Source organism: Numida meleagris, chromosome 4, assembly GCF_002078875.1.
Source record: "Numida meleagris isolate 19003 breed g44 Domestic line chromosome 4, NumMel1.0, whole genome shotgun sequence".
Lineage (NCBI taxonomy): Eukaryota > Metazoa > Chordata > Aves > Galliformes > Numididae > Numida > Numida meleagris.
Window position 1 is genome coordinate 66,847,482 of NC_034412.1, and position 22,679 is coordinate 66,870,160.

The window sequence follows — 22,679 nt, forward strand, 5'->3', positions numbered from 1 at the left end:
ATGTCAATTTGTGTCAATTCCCAAGTACAGAAGTGAATAATCACCCATTAACTTCAGAGGATTTTGGTGGGGATTTGCCTTGGTAAAACCAGGTTCAGGTTTGTTATAATGAATGCCAAAGATTCATTAGTTTGTAAGACACCAAACAAACAGGGCAGCAGAGGTCAGGAATAAAGAATATATGAAAAAGCAACCAATTAAAACATACCCACAAACCATCCATCATCACATTTTTCCATCACATCAATGACATCTCCCTCTCTGAGCTCCAATTCATCTTCATTCCTAGGAGTATAGTTATATAGAGCCTGAAACCTTAAATAGGACAAATGTTGCATTTTAAAAAGAAGAAAGAGTTCTTTGTGACTTTGTTAAAGAAGCTGGTTTAAACATTAACTCATAAGTAATACTTCCTTCAAGCACAGGGGAAAAGGGTTTATTTTGCCTGGTGGAAAATATCAAAACTAGTATCCAACTTTATCCAAAAGAATGGGGCAGTGAAGACTGGGGCCACAAGGCAGGCCTGATGCCATAATGTTGGTTAAAACACGATTCTGTTTAAGTATTATTTTATAGTTGAGTCACCAAAGCAGAGAATGTAATTTCTTAGAGGGAGGGCGTAGCCTGCACTAGCCTATTAACCCCCATGAGCAGCCCTGAAGACCACGCTTTTGCTTTGCTGATCTTGCTGTCCTCATGCTCTGCCATGGCAGAGGCAATGCATGCTATACAAACATGGCCCCCACGGTGCGGTGTGGTGCGGGTGCTGAGGAGAACAGCTCATGCATGCTACCTCTGAAACTGGGGACTGCCCTGGGCTGCTTGTTAGCACATACTAGGAGAGAGCTGGCACCTGGGAGATCTGTGTGTAGGAAAAAGTGCCTGCCTCTGTGGGAAGAAGGGCAGTAATTGCTATGCGGAAACAGCTACAACCCTTTCCATCATTAAAACTGCCCCTGCTATGTCAGTCCCTTGTTATTCACAAGTTGCCACTGCTGAGGTGGGTTTTTTTAAGTTGTCCTTTTATGTTTTAGCTAAGTAGCAAGCAACTGCAAGAAACAAGGGTGACCCTAACGGAATCCTGAGGCATTGGCCTGCACCTCGAGTACTGAGCAGGAGCAGCTGCTGGATTCAGGCCTCTCCTCAGGCAGCTGCTTCTTGCTGGTGGGACAGCCTGTGCTAGCCTGCACTTTTCCTCCATTATATAACTGTAGGAACAGGGCAAAATGTGGCCCAGCTACCTGGGTCCTACAGGACTGAAATAGGTGGTTTTCTAAATGGTTTCTGTCCTAAAGGAAGAGGAGATAGGCTGGCAAAAAATGTGTGAAAGGGAGAAAAAAATTGTGAAGAGAGCCTGAGAGAAAGATGTGCAGAGGTAGCGAAGGGGAAAAGAGACAAATTGAGCCGGTAAAATGGGAAGGAATAAGTTCCAAAGTGGGCACCCCCTAAGAGGTAGATCACAAGCGAGTATACGCATTTGTACCTCTTTCCTTGAATGTGCCTGACTGTCACAGCAGCCTCAGGGATGGACAGGTAATAAAACAGATTAAAATGGGAGAAGTGATAGAGAAAAAGCAAGCACAAAAAACTGTGCACAGTGACTCCCTTCAGAAGGAGGAAGCTAAAAGGAAGGAGTACAGTAGGGCAGCCACATATGAAAGAAGGGGAAGTATCCCAATTCTGTCTGAGAATGGTTGAGAAGAACCAGGTTAGGCAGAGGAACTTTAGTTCTTAAAACAACAACAACAACAAAACTAAAAAAGTCTGTCTGAGAGCAAGGGAGCATCTTGAATCCTATCAGAGGACATAATGATGGACATTCAAGCAGTGTTCAGACACTGTCTTGTTTCCTTCCCCTCTGCCAGGGGCTGCAGATTAAAGGATGTGAGGAGGATAATTGCAAAGAGCTGTAAGACTACTACATTTCTTGTTTTAATTTCTTGTCATCTTTTATTAGAGTTTCTTGGAACTGAAAGAGCAGTTGTTAACTCGTAACAGGGGGAGTTGAAGGTGCTCAGCCAGGCAGCCCATGGGAAGATTGCTGCAAAAGCCCCTGAGCCCCATAGGGTTGGAACCTGTCTGTTTTTCTAAATGCTTACGCACAGCTAGGGCTGCCCGCATGTAAAGGACCAGGGTACAACTGCAGAAATTACGGAAAGGAAATTATTTTTGGTGGAGGAAGGGAAGAAAAAGAGCAACAGAGTTAAATTTTAGTCAGTGAACTAAGCTAAGGGGGAAAAAAAATGGACATCGTGATGATGATTGATGGTTTCAGAGTTTTGAAATGAAAAGTAAGTAACTCTCCCTTTGATGCGTTGGTAGAGAATATTTCCATTAGCTCTGTATCATTCAGTGAAATTTTTTTCCATAGCATAAATTTGACTTATTACAGTAAAAAAAAAAAATCCTGCTCCTGAAGGTCCCATTTGAAATTCATACATACAGACAGGGCTAGGATTGATGTAATGATGGTCTTCTTGAATAAACCACACTTATTTTGGGCATTGCTGGTTTGCAAAAACAAAAGAGACAGCTCCAAGAAAAAGGCATTTTTAACATTTTTTTTTATCATGACTGGCAGTTATCTCTTCAAATTGAAAAGTCTAATTTTGTATTTTAATGACACTAATAATATGGAACAGGAGAATCATCAGGTTGCTTAACAACCTGTGCAAAAAAAAATAAAAATAAAAAATATCAGTCACGCTTTTCTTAATTCCAGGAAGGCAGAGCTATGATGGTATTCCAAGACTGATTAAATGCAGCTTCTGAAGACAGAGGAGTTGGAGATGTAGTGTGTCATGAACAAGATTCAAGCCAATGACTTAAACAGATCAGTAAGAAAAATTTCCTAATTAGCACTCTTTGTACTTGAGAAATCTAATCTTAGTCATTTCTAGCTAATCCATTTTCTTAACTCTTTAGTAGTCATTTCATTCTCTTTTTACAAATTTTGCTTGGAATTCCTTTTGTTAGGAATTTCTTAAATAGGAAAGACTAGTAAAATTTACAACACTGATAAAATGCGTATTCAAGACAATATATGGTTGACAATTTAGATAAATTTGTTTTTTTAGGATTGAGTAAAATTAGTCATGGACTACTAAAACTACACTGAAGAACATGATTTAGATAATTATTGCTTACAAATCAGGTAGGTGCTTCAGTATGCTTAGCCATCCCACCAAGAGCTTGAGAAAAATGGTTTAATTGAGTTTGAAAGCAAAATGTCCAAATTCTATTATATTATTTGTGGTCCTGTTATTTGATAACTGCTCCTCTCTTTTCTGTTGCCATTTCTTCAGCTAAGCTGTTAAATATTCTTAGATGCTAAGCCTTAATTGCATGTAGAAGTCATCTAGCTCCAAAGCTCTCTGATGTTAGTGGAAAAAAATAAGAAATTGAAACAATCTTGTACTGAACTTGCATTTCAATAGCACCGAAACAGCCTTACAAGTTTCATCCTGATTGCTCACATTGTAAAAATACAACTTGAAATCTAGGTTCTTCTCCAGTTTTTCAAAAGGCTTCCTTGTATCTAATTTTTAAATTGCATGTGTAAATTACATGAAAGTGTGTTTCTGTGTTCCTGTGATTAACATTATCAAGTTATTTCTTCTCTCAGTTCACATTCAGAGTGGTTTCTGAGTTGAATTACTGTAAAGTCTTTAACTGGTATTCTGCTAAGATGGAACAATGGAGACAATAAGAATAATTAAAAAAAAGTCAAAGCTTACAAAATTATTATCCCTTTTTAGTATCAGTGATGTAGAACTTTAAGTTGTCAAGTCTGAGTTTGATGTAAATTATATGAGTAGAACTTTACCCTTTGGGACTGTGTTGGATATCTTCCTACATCGTGTTATCTGTAAATTTACAAAATCTCTTCATAGTTATACTTGGCAGGTGAACAAATTATTTGAGAACATGCTGGTTGTTGCTTAAATGTTAGGTTTGCTATAGTAGACAAGAAATATACTTACGGTTCCCCCCCACTGTGTATGTTTTCATGAGCAAGCACAGGACGCTGTGGCTGAAATGAAATGATTTGAAATGTAATAAAGATTAAGTCTAAGATCCAAGTAGTCGGATAGGCGTATGATGCATAGTTGCTTGAGCTTTCATATTCTACTTTGCTTAAAACGCCCCCCCTCCACACTCAACCTCAGAATAAATTCTTAAAAGACATGGCAAGCAATCTTGGTAGGTTTAGAAATCTGATTTTTCGAGAGACAAGATAAAAAAAACTAAAACAAAACTGTGAATTTCATCAGCACTCTGCTTATGGCATAGTAGAAAGTTGGAACAGAACTTCGCTGCCTCATCACAGCAAAACAGAAATAGCATTAGAAAAATGAGATGCAAGTGATGAACGTTATACATTACTTGAAGTATATTTTTAGTTAAGTGAAATAAAACCTCATACACTTAATTGCAGAATTTAGACCATCCATAGACAAAAGAACAATCCAATTTACATTACACACAGTACTAACTTGGCAGGCATAACATGCTATGCTTTCATTCTGTTCCAGCTCAAGGGGCAGCACAAAGCCATGCAGGCTGTTGGGAGGCCAAGAACATTATGAATTTTTGGAAGAGTGTATGTAATTGTTTGGAAATAACAACGCTTCTACTTTAAGATGAAAAAAAAAATAGTATGTATTTCCAGTGCAAATCTTTATGAAAAGAATTACTTTTGGTCTTAAATCACACACCACTAATATCCAGTAAACTTGCACATGACAGAAATGAAAGATATTAACCCTCAATGGAAACCTGCTTAGGGAGATACTGACTTAACACATTACAGTGTGGCCCTGGCCAGGAACAGTGCAGGAGCAGCTGCTTGGAAGAGTGTTGATGTGAGCAGTGTTAACTGAGGATGCCCTATAGTGTTGAGGAGACTAACAGCTTGATACAAGTGTGGGAACCGCCACTATTTTGGGAGTGTGGGTGTCAAACACAGCTTATAACACTTTCTTTCATGAATTGAGTAGGTTACAATCTGATCTTGAAGCCATGGGGTTTCTGTTAGTGGTTCATGCTTCTCTCTTGCCTGTGTTCAACTATTCCAGTTCATCCTGCTTCAATTTTCTCTAAGGCAATGCAGTCTTCCATGGGAGAAGGGTGTGGTAACTAACCCATAGCCTAAGAGTATAAATTGAAAAACTAGTGCATTTTAATATTCTTTTTTTCCCAAAAATATCTCCAGATAAAATCAAATGAGTTAATTTATTTTCATTGTGATTGTGTATTTATGTGCGAAAAATATCATGAACGTTTTCTGCTTCATCTTTACAGTCGGTAGAGCATAAATTTTAAAAGGTCCCTAAAGATGCAGGCAGGTAGATAACAAAACTTATTCATAAAGATGAGAGCTAGGTAGGAAACAGGTTTTGAGGGGCCAGAAAGGCCTGTTTATACACTTTGATCCCTTGTTCTCCATCATATCCCTCTCTTCTATTTGTGTATAAGAAAATTATTACTGAAGAATCCAACAACAAAGATTGCAAATTAGACATTCCAGTTCTTGGTAAATCTCCTTCAATAGCTGAATTATCAAACAAAAAAAAGAGCATCCCCCTGGGCAAGTTGCTTGATGTCTGCATTGCAATCTTATCTCAGTTATGAACCTGATGTAAGCTGAATGGCAAAAGATTGTCAGAGATGCAAGAGAATTCAACCAAAGTTATGGATTTTTCTTGCAAACAATAAAAATCAATATAATAAATGACACAATGGATGATTTAATGCTTTGAATATATGCCATGCCAAGAAGAAATTAGGTAGATTTTCTGCATATGCTTCAAAACTAAGGTATTTTACTGTTAGTTAATTACTGCAGAAACAGATGATACGAGATCATGGAGAGAGAAGATTTTCAACTTGATGTTGCTGCTGCGGAGGAAGATTTGGCAGAGATAACGTGGGAAATTAGGGTGAAGCCAGCTGTGCTGTATCTGAACAGGGGACCTTGGAGTTCTCTATATTTGAATGTGATCTTCTGTATTACCTGAGCTTACTTTAAGAAGCTTTTCTCCCATTTTCTTCCGCTAAGTTTTGATTCCTTTATACAGTGGCATTGGCTAGAACATAACTGTTGCAAATTCTGGCTAATTGTGTTGAGGAGGTACTATGAATTTTATCACCCTAGGGTAGTTTTTCATGCTAAGGATGTAGGCTTCCAGCTATGGCTCGGTTTGTTACAGTATCCTGTTTCTTTGGTAAGAATAGTAGGACCTAATCTCAAAAATGTTAGGAAGCGTGTAAAGTGAGGAGTTCCTAGTGGTATGCTTGAACTTCATGCATGATTGATATGTCCTTGCCTGTAGTCGTTCTGTATAATTCTGAATGTGTAAATCTGTGTTCTCGTGATTTTGGAATTTAATTCATAAATGCACTAAATATTGACCAATACAGTTCCCTTAAGATATTGACTGCATGCCATTTATTTGGATTAACAAGCAAAAATTAAAATAGATCTTGATCTCTTTTTTTTGTGGATATAATTATTTGTTTTATTATGGACTTTCTCTGAGATGGTGCTGGTCCAGTACTAAAAGATTCCTGATCTTCCTATGATTGAATTGTCTCTGTTCAAAGATGGAGAAAGTACTGCCTCCTTGTACCTTGCATCAGACAAGGGCCTTCAATAAAAAAAAAAAAAAAAGGCAACAGAGACTTTGAAAAACTAACCTGCATTTCTTAAATGGAAATTTTGAAAAGGAAATACCCAAAAAAGATGATCTAAATCAGGAGTGACTACAAGGAAAGCAATTAATCCCATTATAAGTTTTAAGTGTCTAATGTTAAGAAATTGATGCAGAAAATAACTTAGCCTTGAAGGAAAAATACGGATAAAAGATAGCCCATAGATTCTCAGTCCTATATAATTTTGGTTCTTTTCATAATTGAAAACACATTCGATCCAAATGTATGCAAACTAAACTTTCTGGAAAGGTATAACTGTTACAGTTATGTTGCTGCTATATTATGGTTAGGAAGGGATAGGCTAAAGAGTGTGAATCTGGGATAGCTGTGCTTGGATAAAGACTTTCAAGGGAATTCAATACAGTAGTGATGAAATATTTTGAGAAGGACGTGGACTAAAAAAACAAGAGCTCAGCATCACCAAAGCCTGTGTAACATAATTTTTAACTTCTGGAAATGGTAATTCTAATAAACTAGAATTACTTTTAAACAAAAGAAGTTATTTAGGACAGGCTATATTTGCAGACCTTTGATCTCTTACATCTTATAGCACTGGAAATACTGTGCAGTACTTCTAAGATACAATACACTAATGGATTTATAACAAGTTCGGCACACAGAAACCTGTTGGCTTTATTCAGACATAGCACAGAAGCACAACAGGAAGAAAACACAACATACTGATAGTATTCAAACACTTGGGCAAAAACGAAATACTGAAGACTAGACACTGAGCTCCTTTAATATGGAAATGCTGTTACTGCACACTGGGCATCTGGTACCATACCCTGTGTGAATAGCTGTGACCTCTGACAGCGGAGCTGCAGGATCTCTTAGTCATCACAGGGCTACGAGGAGGCTTACCCATAACAAATATCTCTCTCTTTACATTAGCCTAGAAAAACCACAAAAATTGTGTCAATTGAGTGTTTATGAATGAAGCATCTTGGGATTTTTGCCGCTTCATTCACACATGCAGATTGGACATGCTTTCCTTTGTAACAAAAGGCAAGTATGGTATTGGCAGTAGATAGTATTTTCATTTTTGCACTTATCATTTTTTCAAGGGTTTGCTGCTCTGGCATGTGCACTTATGCATTAGAGTTAAGTGATCATTCAAGCACAATGCATGCATTTGGAGTAAGGACAGTTGTTGGAAGTCTCTCTACTGAAGTAGCTCATTCAATACAGGAAAAATTCAACAGCAGACAGCAGAAACGCTACCTTAGAAATACAAATGACAAATGTTCTTATTTGTTGCTGTTAAACAGACACCAGACCTTAAATTTGCATTTAGAAAGCAAATACATACTTGATGGAAAGTACTTCAAGGGAAAAGTCCTAGTTTTGTTAACAACATCATTAATCAGCTGAATACTTGACATGAATCAGTACTTAAAAGGATGGGAGGCAGATGTGAATTCCTGGAGGCTGCAAGTGGGTAAAGAGGCACATGATGCTAGTGGATCCTGATACTGTGGAAATCTCTTTGTATTTTGTTTGTTAGTTTGCCAGTAGAAAGTGGTAAGACAGAAGAGTGGCCCCCTTTTAGAAGTTGGTTGGGTGAATGGCCAAAAATGGGAAATCAACAGAGGTCAAGGAGGCAGGAATACATCAGCAGTTCTCCTCTGGAAATGGCTTTAGAGCTCTTCCTTTTGAGGATACATCCCTCCTACAATCATGGAGGTAAGTGATGCTTCTCATCCATATAGCTACTTGTACTCTACTGTCCAGAATTCCAGGTCATGCTTTAGAGTTGAGCCTTATTCCAAATACATATATGCATATGGATGTGTTTTTACATTAACAGACATTATGGAGGTATACAGTTTCAAGAACTCCCTGAACAAATTCACTGGTAGTGCTTGAGTCCTGGAAATGTCTCCCTTCTTTTTTTTTTTTTTTCCTGCTTTAATGGCTGTAGTAAGACTTTAGTTATGGACAACATATACAAACAGAAGAAGGTAGGAACTGTCTGTCCTTCCTTCTAAACCTTAAGGTAGAGGTTAAGTAGAAAGAAGTGATGTCTGGGACCCAATTTTTTTTTTTTTAATCTGCAACTGTCCTGGCAATATTGTCACTGCTGACTTCTGAAACAAATTTATCTACTGCTGGAATGAAATTAAATCTTTATCTCACTTCAGAAATATTGTGGAAAAGTATCTATTAATTTCAACAGTTTTCAAATAGAATTAAGAGCTAGAATTCTTTAACGCCACACTCTTGGTTCCATCCCTCCTAGTTCTCGTTATTGTGGCTCTTGTATCTGCAAAGGTGGAGCCACAGCCTGTGTTTACTTGTGTACTGTGCTTCCCACCATATCCAACAGAGAGCAGCGTGCTGCCTAAGAGGTTGCCAGGAGCAGAGAAACTCTTTTTTTCAAGAAAAGATATTCCCTCAATTTTCAGCTGGGATTAACCTGCCTTGCTCAAACAAGGACAAGACATATATCAGGGTCACCTAAAAAATGCCTTTCTGCTTTGTTTATTCAAAGTGGCAGAAAAAATACTCTGCTGTGTTTCACACCTTCCTTGAAGTGAAAGGTACTGCAGCCCATGACAGATACATACCATGCCAAGAACTCCTAGGAAATAACTTCCCTTCTTCAGGAAAAAAACAAAAACAACACAACTTGTGGACTTTAAGAAGTCCTTTACACTTAGATTGTGTGTTAACAGAAAACCTAAGATGTGGTAGGTTTTTCAATAATTTTTTTTTTCATGGAGCTAATCATCACCACTGTTCCCAGGACAATTTCTCAAACTTTTAATGTGATTTTTTTCTCCTTGTCACAAGGAGACTCTGGGAGTTAGTTATCGCTGGGAACTGACTTTGGGTGTAAATTGCATGGGGAGTTTATCTATTTAGAGCTGTAGACTCTTTCCAGAACTCATTTTTTCTGCCACAGAATTGCAATGCTCTTGAAGAGGGAATAATCTTTGTTTAGCCCTTGACTAATTGATTTAGAATGTTACTCTGTGCAGTAATGCTTTACTGTGAAACTTAGAGCTGTTCTCCCTGGCTTTGGATTGAAATTAAGAAGTGTTTTCAAGTACAAATACTCCTTCATTTCTGTGTACTTGGATATTGTTCTGTTTCTTTCATTTGAGTAAGACTTACTGAAGTCCTAGCATGAACTTTCAAAAGTGTGCTGAAGGCCTTCTACTATACTAGTATCTTGGAGGGCTGCTTCAAAAGTAATGTCTCCTATTATGTTATGTTGGCCCATGATGTCAGAGGTGGATGCTGGTGGTATGGCAATAGAGGTTGAGCCTTCCCACCAATATCCCATTACAGTTTGTTGCCACTTGACAGATGGCAGCAGAGGGGCAGTTTGACACAAGGGCATCTGGCATGGAAGTGTGTATGAACCAAAGGTGTGTCACTGAACTCCTCCATGCAGAAAAAATGGTACCTATTGATATTCATCAGTGCTTGCTGAATGTTTAAGGAGACCAAACAGTGGATATGAGCACACTGAGGCGGTGGGTGATGCATTTCAGCACTGGCAACAGCGACAGTGGATCCACTTTGGCTGGTACAGATTTTCCCTAGTGCAGCATGCAGGTTCTTGTTCATCACTGGTAAAAATGCATAGCTAATGGTGGCTTTGTTTGTAGCTGAGAATTTGCTCTATTGAATAGTGTTATTGAGCTCCCTGTATCTGTTGTAGTTTCCATGGAAAGAAAATGAAGCATTACTTTCAGAGAGACCTATGTATTTCATTGTATTCTAGAGATTACAGTTTTACCTTGCTTTTCATTTGAAGGCGACCTATGTTAATCCTCCACATGCTACGTTACTTAAAGTTAGTAAGGGAGACAATAGATGCTTAGTATTAGCCTTGCAGTTATTTAATATTAGCGAAGATTTTCAACAACCCATGCTTGAGAGGTGCAGTTACCTTAGCCTTCAGAGAATCTTTCTCCTCCTCATATAAGAGTTTAGAAAGGAGAGGAGGTGAGAGGGAAGCAGCAGAGTGGGATGTTGTAAGAACAGAGTGAGAAGCTGGTGCATTGGCAGAGTGAAATGGTAGATTTGAATGAAGGTGGAAGGGAGTATCAGACTCTCCTGATGTTTTCGTAGAAAGCAGAGCTGTCTTAAACATTCAAAAAAGATGACAAGTAATTATGCTATACAACCAGCTGTTATGGATATAAAATGCCCAATAAGGAATCATGTAACAAACACGGACAGTCAGAAATAGGATGCTAATTTTTATTATTGGTCAGTCTACTACTATGGGAGAAAATTCTTCCCTCAAAAATTAAAAACAAATTGTTATTTGTGGCAGTCAACTTCATCTTTATTCTTACTGTTTTCTCCCATGTTGTTCAGGTCAAGTAAGGGCAAAGAAAGTCTGCAAAATCTTTCTAATTAATTAGTTTTACATTTGGCTTAAAACATTTCAAGAGTGAGACTGTTCAGGCAGTTGGTTTGACTTGCTCATGCAAGCACGTAAAACAAATGCTTTGGAAAATAAGTGCTGGACGGAGGAATCTTGTTCTAAAACTTTGCCTGGAAATCACACAAACTGTGTAGCATTAAGGGCTAGCACACTTTGGAGATAGTTCATTGTTGTACTGTCCCAGAGAGGAAACAGGGCAGGCTGTATGGAGAAGAATATGTTTAACTACTAAATGTAATCTGATCTGCTACTAGTCACATTCTAGTAACAGTCTACTATAAATATATCAACTGGTGAAGTGACACATGCGAGGTACAAATCACTGGGTCTCGTCTGGAGACACATCCTTCCCTCTGAATACTGCTGATAGCATTTCTGGGGTTTTGTGCTCAGAAGGGTGGCACACTGTGGGACAGCAAGAATGATTTCCTGGCTTTTTGTGGAAGATGATAGAAGCCAACAATGACAGAAGGGAGAGGAGAAGCAGGACTGAGACACCATAGAACTTACAGTGGTGTCAACACCTGCTTCTGAGGAGGGACTATGCCTAAAGTGACAATTTTTATTCAACACCACAGAACAAAACTGCCTGTGCACAATACAAAAACATATACAATAAAAGGCAGAGAAAAATTATACTGAGTTACCTATCTGAATACAGAAGCCGTGATTTTCAGAAATTAAAATACCTTATCGATATTCGGTGAGGTGTATCCTTCACAACATACTATGGAATCTCCTTTACTTCCTACAGGAAATTCTAAATTGTCGTGTGTCAGATCCTCCTCTATATAGAGTTTTATCAGTTCTTCTGTTGTATCTTCTGATTCTCTGTAGAAATCTGATTCTTGAGGCTCTGACTGATCCCCTAGGTCAATTGACACATCTGCTGTACAGATTTCCTCTTCATTTTCAGCACTTGTGTCTAGCATGGAGGAGACGGAGCTACCTTTATGTGGCAAAGGGATGTTACAGGTAGAGGCAACATGTTCACCTTCTGTGGTCGTATCTGACGAGTCTCTAGGTACCTTGAGAACTGAAGAGCCAAGTACATCTCTCAAGTCTTTATCTTTTCTTAGTTCAGTATTGTTGCTTTTATGCTTATGTGTTATGTCATGAGATGAACTGGCTGAAGGTGAGATGGAGGCAGATACGAGAAAAGACTGAGGAAGAGCTGTAGTAGAGCTGGGAGAGACCTCTGTATTTGGTATAAAATCATTATCCTTAACTCGGTGAATGCTACTAGTTGGGGAGATTGCTAAAGATTGGGATGTTGTTAATGCCAAAGAACTGAGTTCTTCTAAGTCAGAAAAAAAACTGTCTGGAAATGGTGGAGGAGGTAAGATACATAATCTTGAAGGTGAAAAATCATCCGTCCTGGAAAACGTGTCACTAGTGGCATCCTGGAGTTTCTTTTGATCATTGAGTGACCAAGAGGAGAAATGGTATCTGGGAGATGGGGATAGTGCTTGGAAAGGCAACTTAAAAAATAAGAAAAACATGGGAATTTAAATAAATAAGCATGACAGAGAGCTGGGATAGGAGTAGACTGGAAAGACAAATGTCTGTGCCATCATCTGGATTATAGGGTATCATTTCAGTGAGCAGGGGTGTCTGAAATCATTAGTACATGAATCAGAACAGCAGAAAAGACATTTGAAAAATGAAACTGTATCAGGTTCTGGCCTCGGCTTAAATGTCAAACATCAAGTCAAATCTGGATCATTACATTCATGAGGGCGACCTACACTTGATCTGCTGAAGTTACGTTATTTATGGCTTTCTGTTAGTGAGCCTGTCATAGGTTATTAAATCATACAATTAAAATTAATGTGATTTTTTTTTCCCCCAAAACCATTACTATTGTTTTGAGCATAGGATTGTCAAAAAGTACGCTTCTGGTGTCATTAAGTTAAGCTCTAGCATCTGAGGTGATTTCTAATTATCCTAATGTTAATATTTGCACTTCTCTGTACATGCTTAAGAAACATCTTAAATACATAGCATACTTTTATTAAGGCATACGTATTTTTCTTTGAAAGTAACCCTACCAGTTTAAAATGACATCAACATTCGTAAAAGGTACACTCAATTCTAACTGAACAGCCAACAACAAAGCTTTAAAATAGTGACAGCACAGTATACAGCAGTATATTTTGAGTACCATTACATAATATTGATTGAAGTATCCTTCTGGTAAAAGAAACGTCCTTTTGTAAGAATGAGACTGGTGAGTCATACGTACACAGCATCAGTAGATATCCATTGCTTCAGTAAATACTGAAAATGCATTTTTGTAACTATTAATCCTCAAAATTAATTAAAATTGAATGAAAAATGTTTTAACATCATTGTTAGAATTATCCAGAATAATTAGATGCACCTCTGTTTAGGTTATCTGGACAACTTAAAGTCTAAAGTATTACTCTAGAATATGAAAATAATTTCAAATGGCCAAATTAACATCACAGAATAGAAATGTTAATTTACTTACCTTCCACTGAAATTTTCTTGAGGCAGATAGATTTATTTTAAAGTTAGACAAACCTTCATTATAGAATCTTCTGTACCAAAGTATACAGTCTCCAAACTGATAGTGTGATCTGCTAAAACATAGCTGGGCTGTTACTAACAGCACTCTATCTCTTTCCCTCCTCTTTATTCTCAGAAAAGAGCTTCTGACCTGCGGTTTAGAAGTCATATGGCCCAGCAGACATTGCCAGTTTTAGTTTCCTATGGCTACAGCCTACACCAGAAGGTGTAGATGCTCTAGGCCAAGTTAATATAAGTCAAAAGCAAGCTTTGTTCTCCTTATCTATTTTCACTGCAATTAGGCCAGATAAGTATAGAACAATTTCTCTAGCAAAAGGAGTCATAAAACGAGTCATAAAAAATATATGCTAAAACCTTTCAAAGGAATAGGAGGAGTAGCATCAGTACTTGTGGTCAACTCCAGAACAACTTCAGGCCTGCTAAAGTCCTCCTCCTAGGTAGTCAGGAACAAGATAGCTTCATATATAGCATTGGCATTTCTGAACACAGTTGAAAAAAACCACTTCTGTTTAAGAATGTCAATAGTATGGTGCTTTTTTTTTTTTTTTCTTTACTTAGACTAGAACCAGATGGTTACAGAAGTTTACTGTTACTAATTCCCCTCTCCTTCTCTTGAGAACTAATCTGTTGCTTAATATTAGTGGCAGGACAGATTTGTAATCTGATGTGTCTGCAGTATTTTCACCATTTAAAACACACACAATGGGGAAAATGCACACCTACTGTGATGCTGGTGACAGTTGTAAGAAAGATTTGAGTGCATCTCATCCTCACTTGCAAATAGGCAAATCTGGTCCTTATTACCTCCCTGTATCAAACATTGGTGGAATACAGGAGAAATATGTAGCATATCTGGATGTTCTGCACCTGCTCCCTCAAGATGCTTGATCCCAGTAGCTTTAGAAAAGGAGCAGCTACCAATAGCTCTGCAGCTCTTGCAGGCTGCAATTCAGGTATGTTGACTAAGTTTTTAAATTATTTGTTTTCTATTCTTAATGGCTGTTACCTGATTTATCTTTTTAAAAATTTTAGTATTCTGGAGAATATCCAATATAATTTTGAATAGGAGAGAGCGAATGACTTCAGGAGGAACGTGAAGGCTCCCACAGTCTAGGCTTTTCAACTTATACAGAAGAATATAAATAATATATAAAGGTAAGAAGTTACAGGATAATTTTTAACATGCATGTATTTTTTACCTGAATGTAAATACTCCAAAGCATCGGCTGTGCTTAGAGAGGGATCACTGGCAAGTTTATAGGGGTTAGACAAAAACCAGCTTTAGCTGCAGGAAATACACAGAAAATAGGGAGAGAGGTGCCTCCAAATACAGAGACACAGTGCTGCAACATCCAGCACCTAAGCTGCCTCATGCTCTTCAATGACCTTTAGATTACTGCAATGAGAAAGGGGTGTAGATCATGAATACCTCAGTCTGGGGATACAGAACTTGATAATGTTTCAATTCAACGGTTTTCTTGGAATGGAAGAGGGAGGAGCTAGTTTTTCTCTGTGAACAAATACCATAAAACAACTAATATTGCTTAGCCATAAGCAGTATTGTCAGAGACCACTGTTGTCTGTAAGTGATGTCCCAAAATTTGTAAATAAATATGGAACTTATCTCAAAGCTGAAGCATCTAAATAAGCACCAGTATGCAAGTGTATGAAACTAGAAAATGGAAAAACCAACTGAAACAAATAGATTAATAGCAGGATAGGAGCTTTATAAATTTCACACAAAACCTACTGCCCATGGTGAAGAGATCAAAAATGATAAAAAGGAAAATTTGGAAAAGATTCCATCTTTAGCATTCAAAATCATTGATTGATGATACATTAATGCTAATCATAATTTGCATACAGTAGCTTTCTTGATTCTGTCTCTGAACAGGAGACTATGAAATTTCGAAAGTGAATGGTAAACTGGAATATAGGAATATTTTTTTGTAACATGATTTGTGGTAGTTATGAGCTAGAAGGAAAATAATTCAGGAACTATGACATGTTTGGTGTGAAAAATCACAGCTACGAAGGTTTGAATCCAAACATTGATAATATGATGACATTTGTCTTGCTATGAATGATACAATGCTGTCACTGTTGTCATACCACTGTAAAGAAATGCTCTCCAACTAACAGCCTCCTTGTAGAGTGTCAGCGGCAAAAGGAGGAAGGTTACAGTACAGAACCACTATCTGTTCTCTTTTACACTGAAAGGCACAGCATTGCTCTTAGCAATGTGTGTCTCCTTGCAAACTACCCTCTCTTGCCCTTTGCATGCCTATGGGATTGCAGGCTTTTATGATGACAGATATATCTTCACATTGCATTATGAAGAATTTGCTAAACATATCCTTGATGCTCAAATTCTGTCCTAGACTCCAAAGTAAGTTTTTATTATTTATTTTCTGAGCAACTATTCTGGCAGAATGTAAAGTTGTCATTAAAATACTTCAATGACAAGTTAGTAATGCACTTCTACATATGCAATACATATGCAAGAAAGATAAGACAGTGTACTGAATGCATAAATTATGTATTATCACATTAACAAAAAATTTACAAGTCCTTCTAAACCCACTCTAGGGGTGATATCAAAGAAGAAAAATCCTTACCTTAGTTGAACTTAAATTGTGAATTCTGTCACTAGAATAGCTTTGGGGTATAGGAGGATCAGGGTAGTCATCAGCACTTTTTGATACGTTCTTTTTGATAACTTCTACATAGGAAACAGGGAAGATGCCTTGTCTGCTGGTTCCTGGTATTTTACCTTCATACCAGTTTTGATCAACTCGCTTAAGAAGAATGACTTTGTCTCCCTGGAATGCATTATAAAAATGGGTTATCAGCAGATGAGTAGTAAGTTTAACTTTGAATAGCTGATATGATATTAACGCATAGTATTATTTTGCATAGTATTATTTTCCCTGCAGTAATGTTTCTGCCTTCGCCTTTTATAATAATCATGTAAACAACTACCATTCCAGCAAAAGGAAGATGGTTACAGACTGCACTTGCTGTTCAGCAGAATCTCTCTTTTGGTTGGAGGACTAACATAAACTTTTCATAGGAGCATAACCTGTTTAAATTGTTGGCCAATCTACTAGCTAACACCCCAAGTGTAATATGGATTACATTTGGGTTCATGAATGAATCCTGCTTGACAAACCTGATTTCATTCTGTGACACGGTGACCCGCTTAGTGGATGAAGGTAAGGCTGTCAGTGTGGTCTACCTGGACTTCAGTAAGGCCTTTGACACTGTACCCCACAACATCCTTATGGAGAAGCTGGCTGCCCATGGTTTGGATGGGCATACACTCTGCTGGGTGAAACACTGGCTGGATGGCCAGGCCCAAAGAGTTGTGGTCAATGGAGTTAAATCCAGTTGGCGGCCAGTCACGAGCGGTGTCCCCCAGGGCTTGGTACTGGGGCCGCTCCTATTCAACACCTTTATCAGTGATCTTGATGAGGGGATTGAGTGCACCCTCAGTAAGTTCGTAGACGACACCAAGTTGGGAGGGAGTGTTGATCTGCTGGAAGGTAGAAAGGCTTTGCACAGGGACCTGGAGAGACTGGATTGATGGGCTAAGGTAAACTGTATGACTTTCAATAGGACCAAGTATTGGGTCCTGCATTTTGGTCACAACAACCCCAGGCAACCCTACAGGCATCATACTACATCAAGCTGTAGCCCAATATACATCCACACCAGGAGGAGTGGCTGGAAAGCTGCCTGACAGAAAGGGACCTTGGTGTGCTGATGTTCAGTTGGCTGAACACAAGCCAGCAGTGTGCCCAGGTGGCCAAGAAGGCCAATGGCATCCTGGCTAGAATCTGGAATGGTGTGGTGAGCAGGACTAGGGAAGTAATCCTGCCCCTGTACTTGGCAGTGGTGAGGCCCCACCTTGAGTACTGTGTTCAGTTTTGGGCACCTCAGTACAGAAAGGACATTGAGGTGCTGGAGCAGGTCCAAAGAAGGGCAACAAGGCTTGTGAAAGGCTTGGAGAATATGCCCTACAAGGAGCGACTAAAGGAACTGGGGCTGTTTAGTCTGGGGAAGAGGAAGCTGAGGGGAGACCTCATTGCTCTCTTCAAATACCTGAAAGGAGATGGCAGCGAGAGCAGGGTTGCTCTCTTCTAACTGGTGACAGGTGATAGGAAATGGCCTCAAGTTGTGCTGGGGGAGATTTAGGTTGGATATCAGGAAAAACTTCATTACAGAAAGGGTTGTTAAGCAGTGGAACAGGCTCCCCAGGGAGGTGGTTGAGTCACCACTCCTGAATGCGTTTAAAAACTGTTTGGATGTGGTGCTCAGGGACATGATTTAGCAGTGGGTTGTTAAGAGTTAGGGTAGTATGGTTAGGTTGTGGTTGCACTTGATGATCTTGAAGGTCTTTTCCAACCTGAATGATATCAAGTAACATTGTAATAAGTGGAAATGAAAAGTTCAAACTTATTTCATAGGGAAAATGAGATAAATGCTTTTCCCAGAGAACATGCTGCACAAGCCGGTATCTGTGTAAGAAGACAGATGGGCAGTGGCTCACTTACTGTTTTTAGAGAGCCTAGAAACTGAAATGGAAAATAGCAACTTTTTGTTCAAGCGTTTCTCTGTTTTGAAACTTAATGAGCTCCCTCTTTTGTTATAAGTGATGTGCTTTTTACCACGTCTTTTTCTAACAAATCCTTTCCTGTTTTTTGTTCTTAGGTTTCTGTAGTACATTTGTAGAGTGCCCTAAAGTTATCATTAATAGGATGGAATTATAACTTACAAAAACAAACCAAAACAGTGACCACCACAATAAGCATGAAAGGGAATTTTAAAAAAAGAATTCATCGCCAAACTGCCTTCCACCTCTTGGTCTCTCAGTTCCTATTCCTGATTTTTTTTCTTTAGACCTCTTTGAAATTTACCAGTCTCAAACAAGTGGAAAAACACCCATTACCTTCAGTGATGCTAGATCAGGTGTTGATTCAGCATCAAAAAGCTGTATCCTCAGTTTTACTCAAGAGGAGAAACAGTGAATAACTTCTATGAACATTAATTCATTTAAAAAAGAAAGTAAATGAGATAGATATAAGTATTACATATTCTTTACCCACTGGAAAATTCTAAGTATATAATACCTTCAGTAATAACCTTCTCTACAGCAAGAGTATCTCAGTGTGTGACAAACCCCAGCAATTAAACACTTTTTTGATCATGTATAATAAATGATAATGACCAAGATATATGAGTATAGACATGATATGAGTATGCTAGAAAAAGCAGACTATTATTAAGATGATATATTTGCAAGAGCTAGTACATTCACAAAAATGTCTGAGCCTTTCTTCTGAATTTTGCTTTTTTCTGTTTTCTGCATTTTTTTTTTATCTTCTATACTAAAAACCTTGCCATGATAATAAGGACAGTAACAATTCCTAAAAAGGTCAATGGATGATTGAAACAAAAAGTAGAAAATTGGGTTGCCAGTTAGGAGATGTTTGCATATGGTTATTATATTTACATACCCCAAATATTTAAAATATTTGCAGGCAGCTGGGAAAGAATACAAGCTAATGAGCTTATGTTAGTTGCTTCCTACCATTATATTGCATTGTGCATAGCAAATTTAGTACCAAAGCACTGTATTTACATATATATTAATTCTGTTTAGCAGTAGACATCATGATGTTATTTTGATAAAGACAGTTCTAAGCTGTACCTTTCTGAGTGATAACTCCACATTTGTGTCTGCACTGAAATTATATTTGGCAATAGCTTCTCCAATTTCTCCAATCTGTGCAGGAGGAGGCGGCCTGGCAGGCTGTGCTTTTTCTGGAGGAAAAAGCTTCTAGGAAAAAAAAATACCAACACATTTTAATTATTTGCATGTAGCTTGTGGGGCTGTTACCCGAAATAATTCAAGGAATTAAAACAAAGAACAAACCTCAACATAAGAAATTGGGAATATTCCAACTCTTCCGTGGTGTTCACCCTCATACCAGTTTTGATCAATTTTCCTGAGGATATAGACAGTATCTCCTTTCTTAAAGGACAGCTCTCTGTAACAGATTCATTTAAATCAGGTGTTTATAGCTTTACATTTGATCTCCTCTACCTGCATAGCTCCTGCAGTTTTTAAGTTCAGAACTGAAACAAAATGTAGCAACTAAATATTTGGGGAAAAGATGTCATAGCTGTGCTACGCTTACCAGTTGATTATACCCTATAAAACAAAACGATTCACATTTACAAATACTGGATACTATCGGTAAGTCATGTAGGCCTAACTTTTACTCCAAGGAAGTATTTGTAGTTATTATCACAGTGACCAGTATAGTGTCTGGAGGCAAGCATGATGACTTTGGGATCCCCTGTTTAGATGCTTGTTTTATGACAGTTATCTGAGACATACTTGGTGCTCTTGACAAATTGGTAGGGAAAGATACTGAATACATTGCATGTTTCCATGGCCAATTATTACCTTTTTGCAGCAGCATAGCTTGGAGTGCTTCTGCTCTACATGTTTTTCTTTTGAAACCAAACTGATCAGAAGCATGATTATGTTCTCACCATTTCTGATAATCAAGGCCTGTGATATGCTTAATATTGGACACTGAAAAAGGGGATTATCCAAATCATTAAGAACATTTTCAGTACCTCACCTGTGGTGGTATTTGCTGTACTGTCTGTTTAGTTTTTTTTTTCCAGGAGCTAATCTGCTGTTCTGATAATTCAAGTTGTCAGTTTTACATTAGCTGTGTCTGGTATAATATTAGTGACAATGTTGTACCGCATCTAAAGAATGCTTGAACACCCTGGATCACCAGAGCGACAGCAGTAATGAAATATGATGTTCTCCTCTGACTCCCTCATAGCCTAGAACAGCGGTTTCTGATTATTTTTTTTCTGACCACTGTAGTTTGTCTTGGTATGGGATATGTTACATCCTGCAGAAAGTCTGTGGCAAGACAAGACATATGGAAGATACTGAAGCACGCTATGCAGAATTTTGGTAAGAAAGTAACCTATCTATGACAGCACACTAAGCATGCTACTTTGTGTAACTTAAATATGATTTGCAACAAAGACCACTCAGTGGGCAACCCTGAGGACTCGTTATAAAAAGGTGAAGATGCATAGCCACTCACATGTTCAAGTAAGTATAATGGAAAATAGAATAATTTAAGACATTTTAATTACAAAACTTCTCACGCAGCATGCTACTGTAGAGGCTGTTGTGACAGCAAGTGGGGTCCTTTGCTTTCATGGCATTTGGCTGTAGAAACTGGCTTTAACAGCAGGTAGCTGTGTCAGGCGCTAGAAAGATTTTCCTTGACTATGAATACTTAAATGAACAAAAGTCTAGTACTTACTTAGAAGTTTGAGCTTTAAAGTCATATACAGCTCTAGCTGGCAGTTTCTGAAAAATAGGCAAAATGATTAACACATTCAGGCAGTATTACTATATGGCAAACAATTTTTAGCTTTTAAAAAGGTAACTGAGATGTAAAATAAATAAATAAATAAAAGTGCTCATACTTTACAGCAGTTCTCACAGTAAGGCTCTATTTAGGTAATTAAATGTACAACTTACTTTTCTGAGGTTGTTAGGTATTTGGGACATTGTTTTAAAAATAGAACCAGCACCTACCTAGAGCATTGTCTTTACTAAAAAGGTCCCCAAAGTTATTAAAGGGATCCTGTCAAATTACATTTTTGGGTACTGATACAGTACTCCACTACAGCTCTCCTTCAAGTAGGATGGCCTAAATATAAAGCATTTTTCTTTTCTCTGCTGTTATTAACTTTTTTTTTTTTTTGGATGAGAGGAGATACCCTTTTCATTAAGTGTTTTTTAATCTTTACTGATTTTGCTTTTTTTTCTTTAGTACTGTAACTGATAAAGCAAAGAATGAAAGAATGGTGATAATCTTAAAAGAACAGTGGGACTGACTAAATGCAAAATCTACAAAATAGATGGAAGATGTAAGTCTTTTGTCCTCTCATTTTTTAAAAATTATAGCAGTCTTACACTACAAGCCATTCTTATATACCCAACATCTTTTTTTATTGAAACTCAGAATTCTTTAAAAGAAATGCCTGATATATCTCCTGAATCTTTTTTTTTAACCATTATTTTGTAATGAGCAGTCTTCCTTGGGATTGGACTCTTAATCGAATTGCAGCAATGTACCCATATCATCGGGGTGTAAGTGGAACTGAATTCTGATGTTATAACAAGTTCTAAGCTGTACCACCATTTAACAAGCTAGGTAGCCTAGAGAAAAAACTTAGATTAGTTTATAAATTATTAAATGCAAAGGGTGTTTGCTGTTCAGAGTGTTCACTTGCTTGTTCTCAGCTCCTAAATTACAAAAACAATTAAGATACAACTAGTGCACAAAATAATGGTAGCTCAGGAGTGTACTGTATTAAAATCAATGGAAAATGTTAACAATCTGTGGTCTACAGATGCTAGTTAATATAAATATAGTTACGTTATGACTGAATAAAATCCCTGAAGCCTGCTTGTGGAGTACTTCAAGTTCTAGAACTTCAAAGTACACACACAGAAAAATGAATACATCACCCTCTTAAGCATATTTCAAGTGATAGTTTGTGTTACTTTCTTTAGGGGTTGTATACCTGCTTCCATTTCCTCTGCCAAAGCACTAAAATAAGCAATTGGTATATAATCACAATCACCAAAACTATTACAGAAATTAAAGATCACTCTTAAGATAATTCTTTTTGTATAACACACCAACAGCACTGTTTTGTTTTTTTTCTTCTTTTAAAACAGAAGTAATGATGGAATACAGATGTCAGGATTGAAACTGTTGAGGCAGTTTCTTGTGTAATTCTGTGATTTTTTTCAAAAGAAAATTCCACATCCATTTAAATGTAAGTAGAAGATGCAGTTTATCTTACAATGCTTGATATTCTTTTACTTTACATACCTGTCTTTAATGAAAAAGGAGGATTCTGTCCTATCTATATACTATGTTGA

General features: G+C 37.7%; 1 protein-coding gene and 2 long non-coding RNA genes across 30 annotated transcripts in view; 2 read left to right on the forward strand and 1 right to left on the reverse strand.

Moving 5' to 3' along the window:
• The window catches only part of LOC110398869, a 60,417-nt gene extending 51,860 nt beyond the window's left edge, over positions 1-8,557 (forward strand). For 3 of the 4 annotated variants that reach the window (XR_002438710.1, XR_002438707.1, XR_002438708.1), the window contains exon 3: positions 2,723-3,977. This is a non-coding gene — a long non-coding RNA (uncharacterized LOC110398869). Of the gene's footprint in view, positions 1-2,722; positions 3,978-8,221 lie in introns of those variants that run through there. The other variant, XR_002438709.1, reaches the window with a different exon arrangement.
• The window catches only part of SORBS2 (sorbin and SH3 domain containing 2), a 194,750-nt gene that overhangs the window by 2,628 nt on the left and 169,443 nt on the right, over positions 1-22,679 (reverse strand). For 24 of the 25 annotated variants that reach the window (XM_021396833.1, XM_021396835.1, XM_021396832.1 and 21 more), the window contains 6 exons: positions 21,043-21,089; positions 19,614-19,728; positions 19,389-19,517; positions 16,294-16,497; positions 3,984-4,033; positions 209-315 (listed from right to left, as the gene is read on the reverse strand). In XM_021396833.1, the coding sequence (XP_021252508.1) occupies positions 209-315; positions 3,984-4,033; positions 16,294-16,497; positions 19,389-19,517; positions 19,614-19,728; positions 21,043-21,089 (652 nt within the window). The remainder of the gene's footprint in view (positions 1-208; positions 316-3,983; positions 4,034-16,293; positions 16,498-19,388; positions 19,518-19,613; positions 19,729-21,042; positions 21,090-22,679) is intronic. The other variant, XM_021396842.1, reaches the window with a different exon arrangement.
• Positions 16,404-22,573, forward strand: LOC110398870. Its single transcript, XR_002438711.1, has 4 exons — positions 16,404-16,537; positions 20,589-20,681; positions 21,559-21,655; positions 22,473-22,573. It is a non-coding gene; the product is annotated as an uncharacterized LOC110398870 (long non-coding RNA).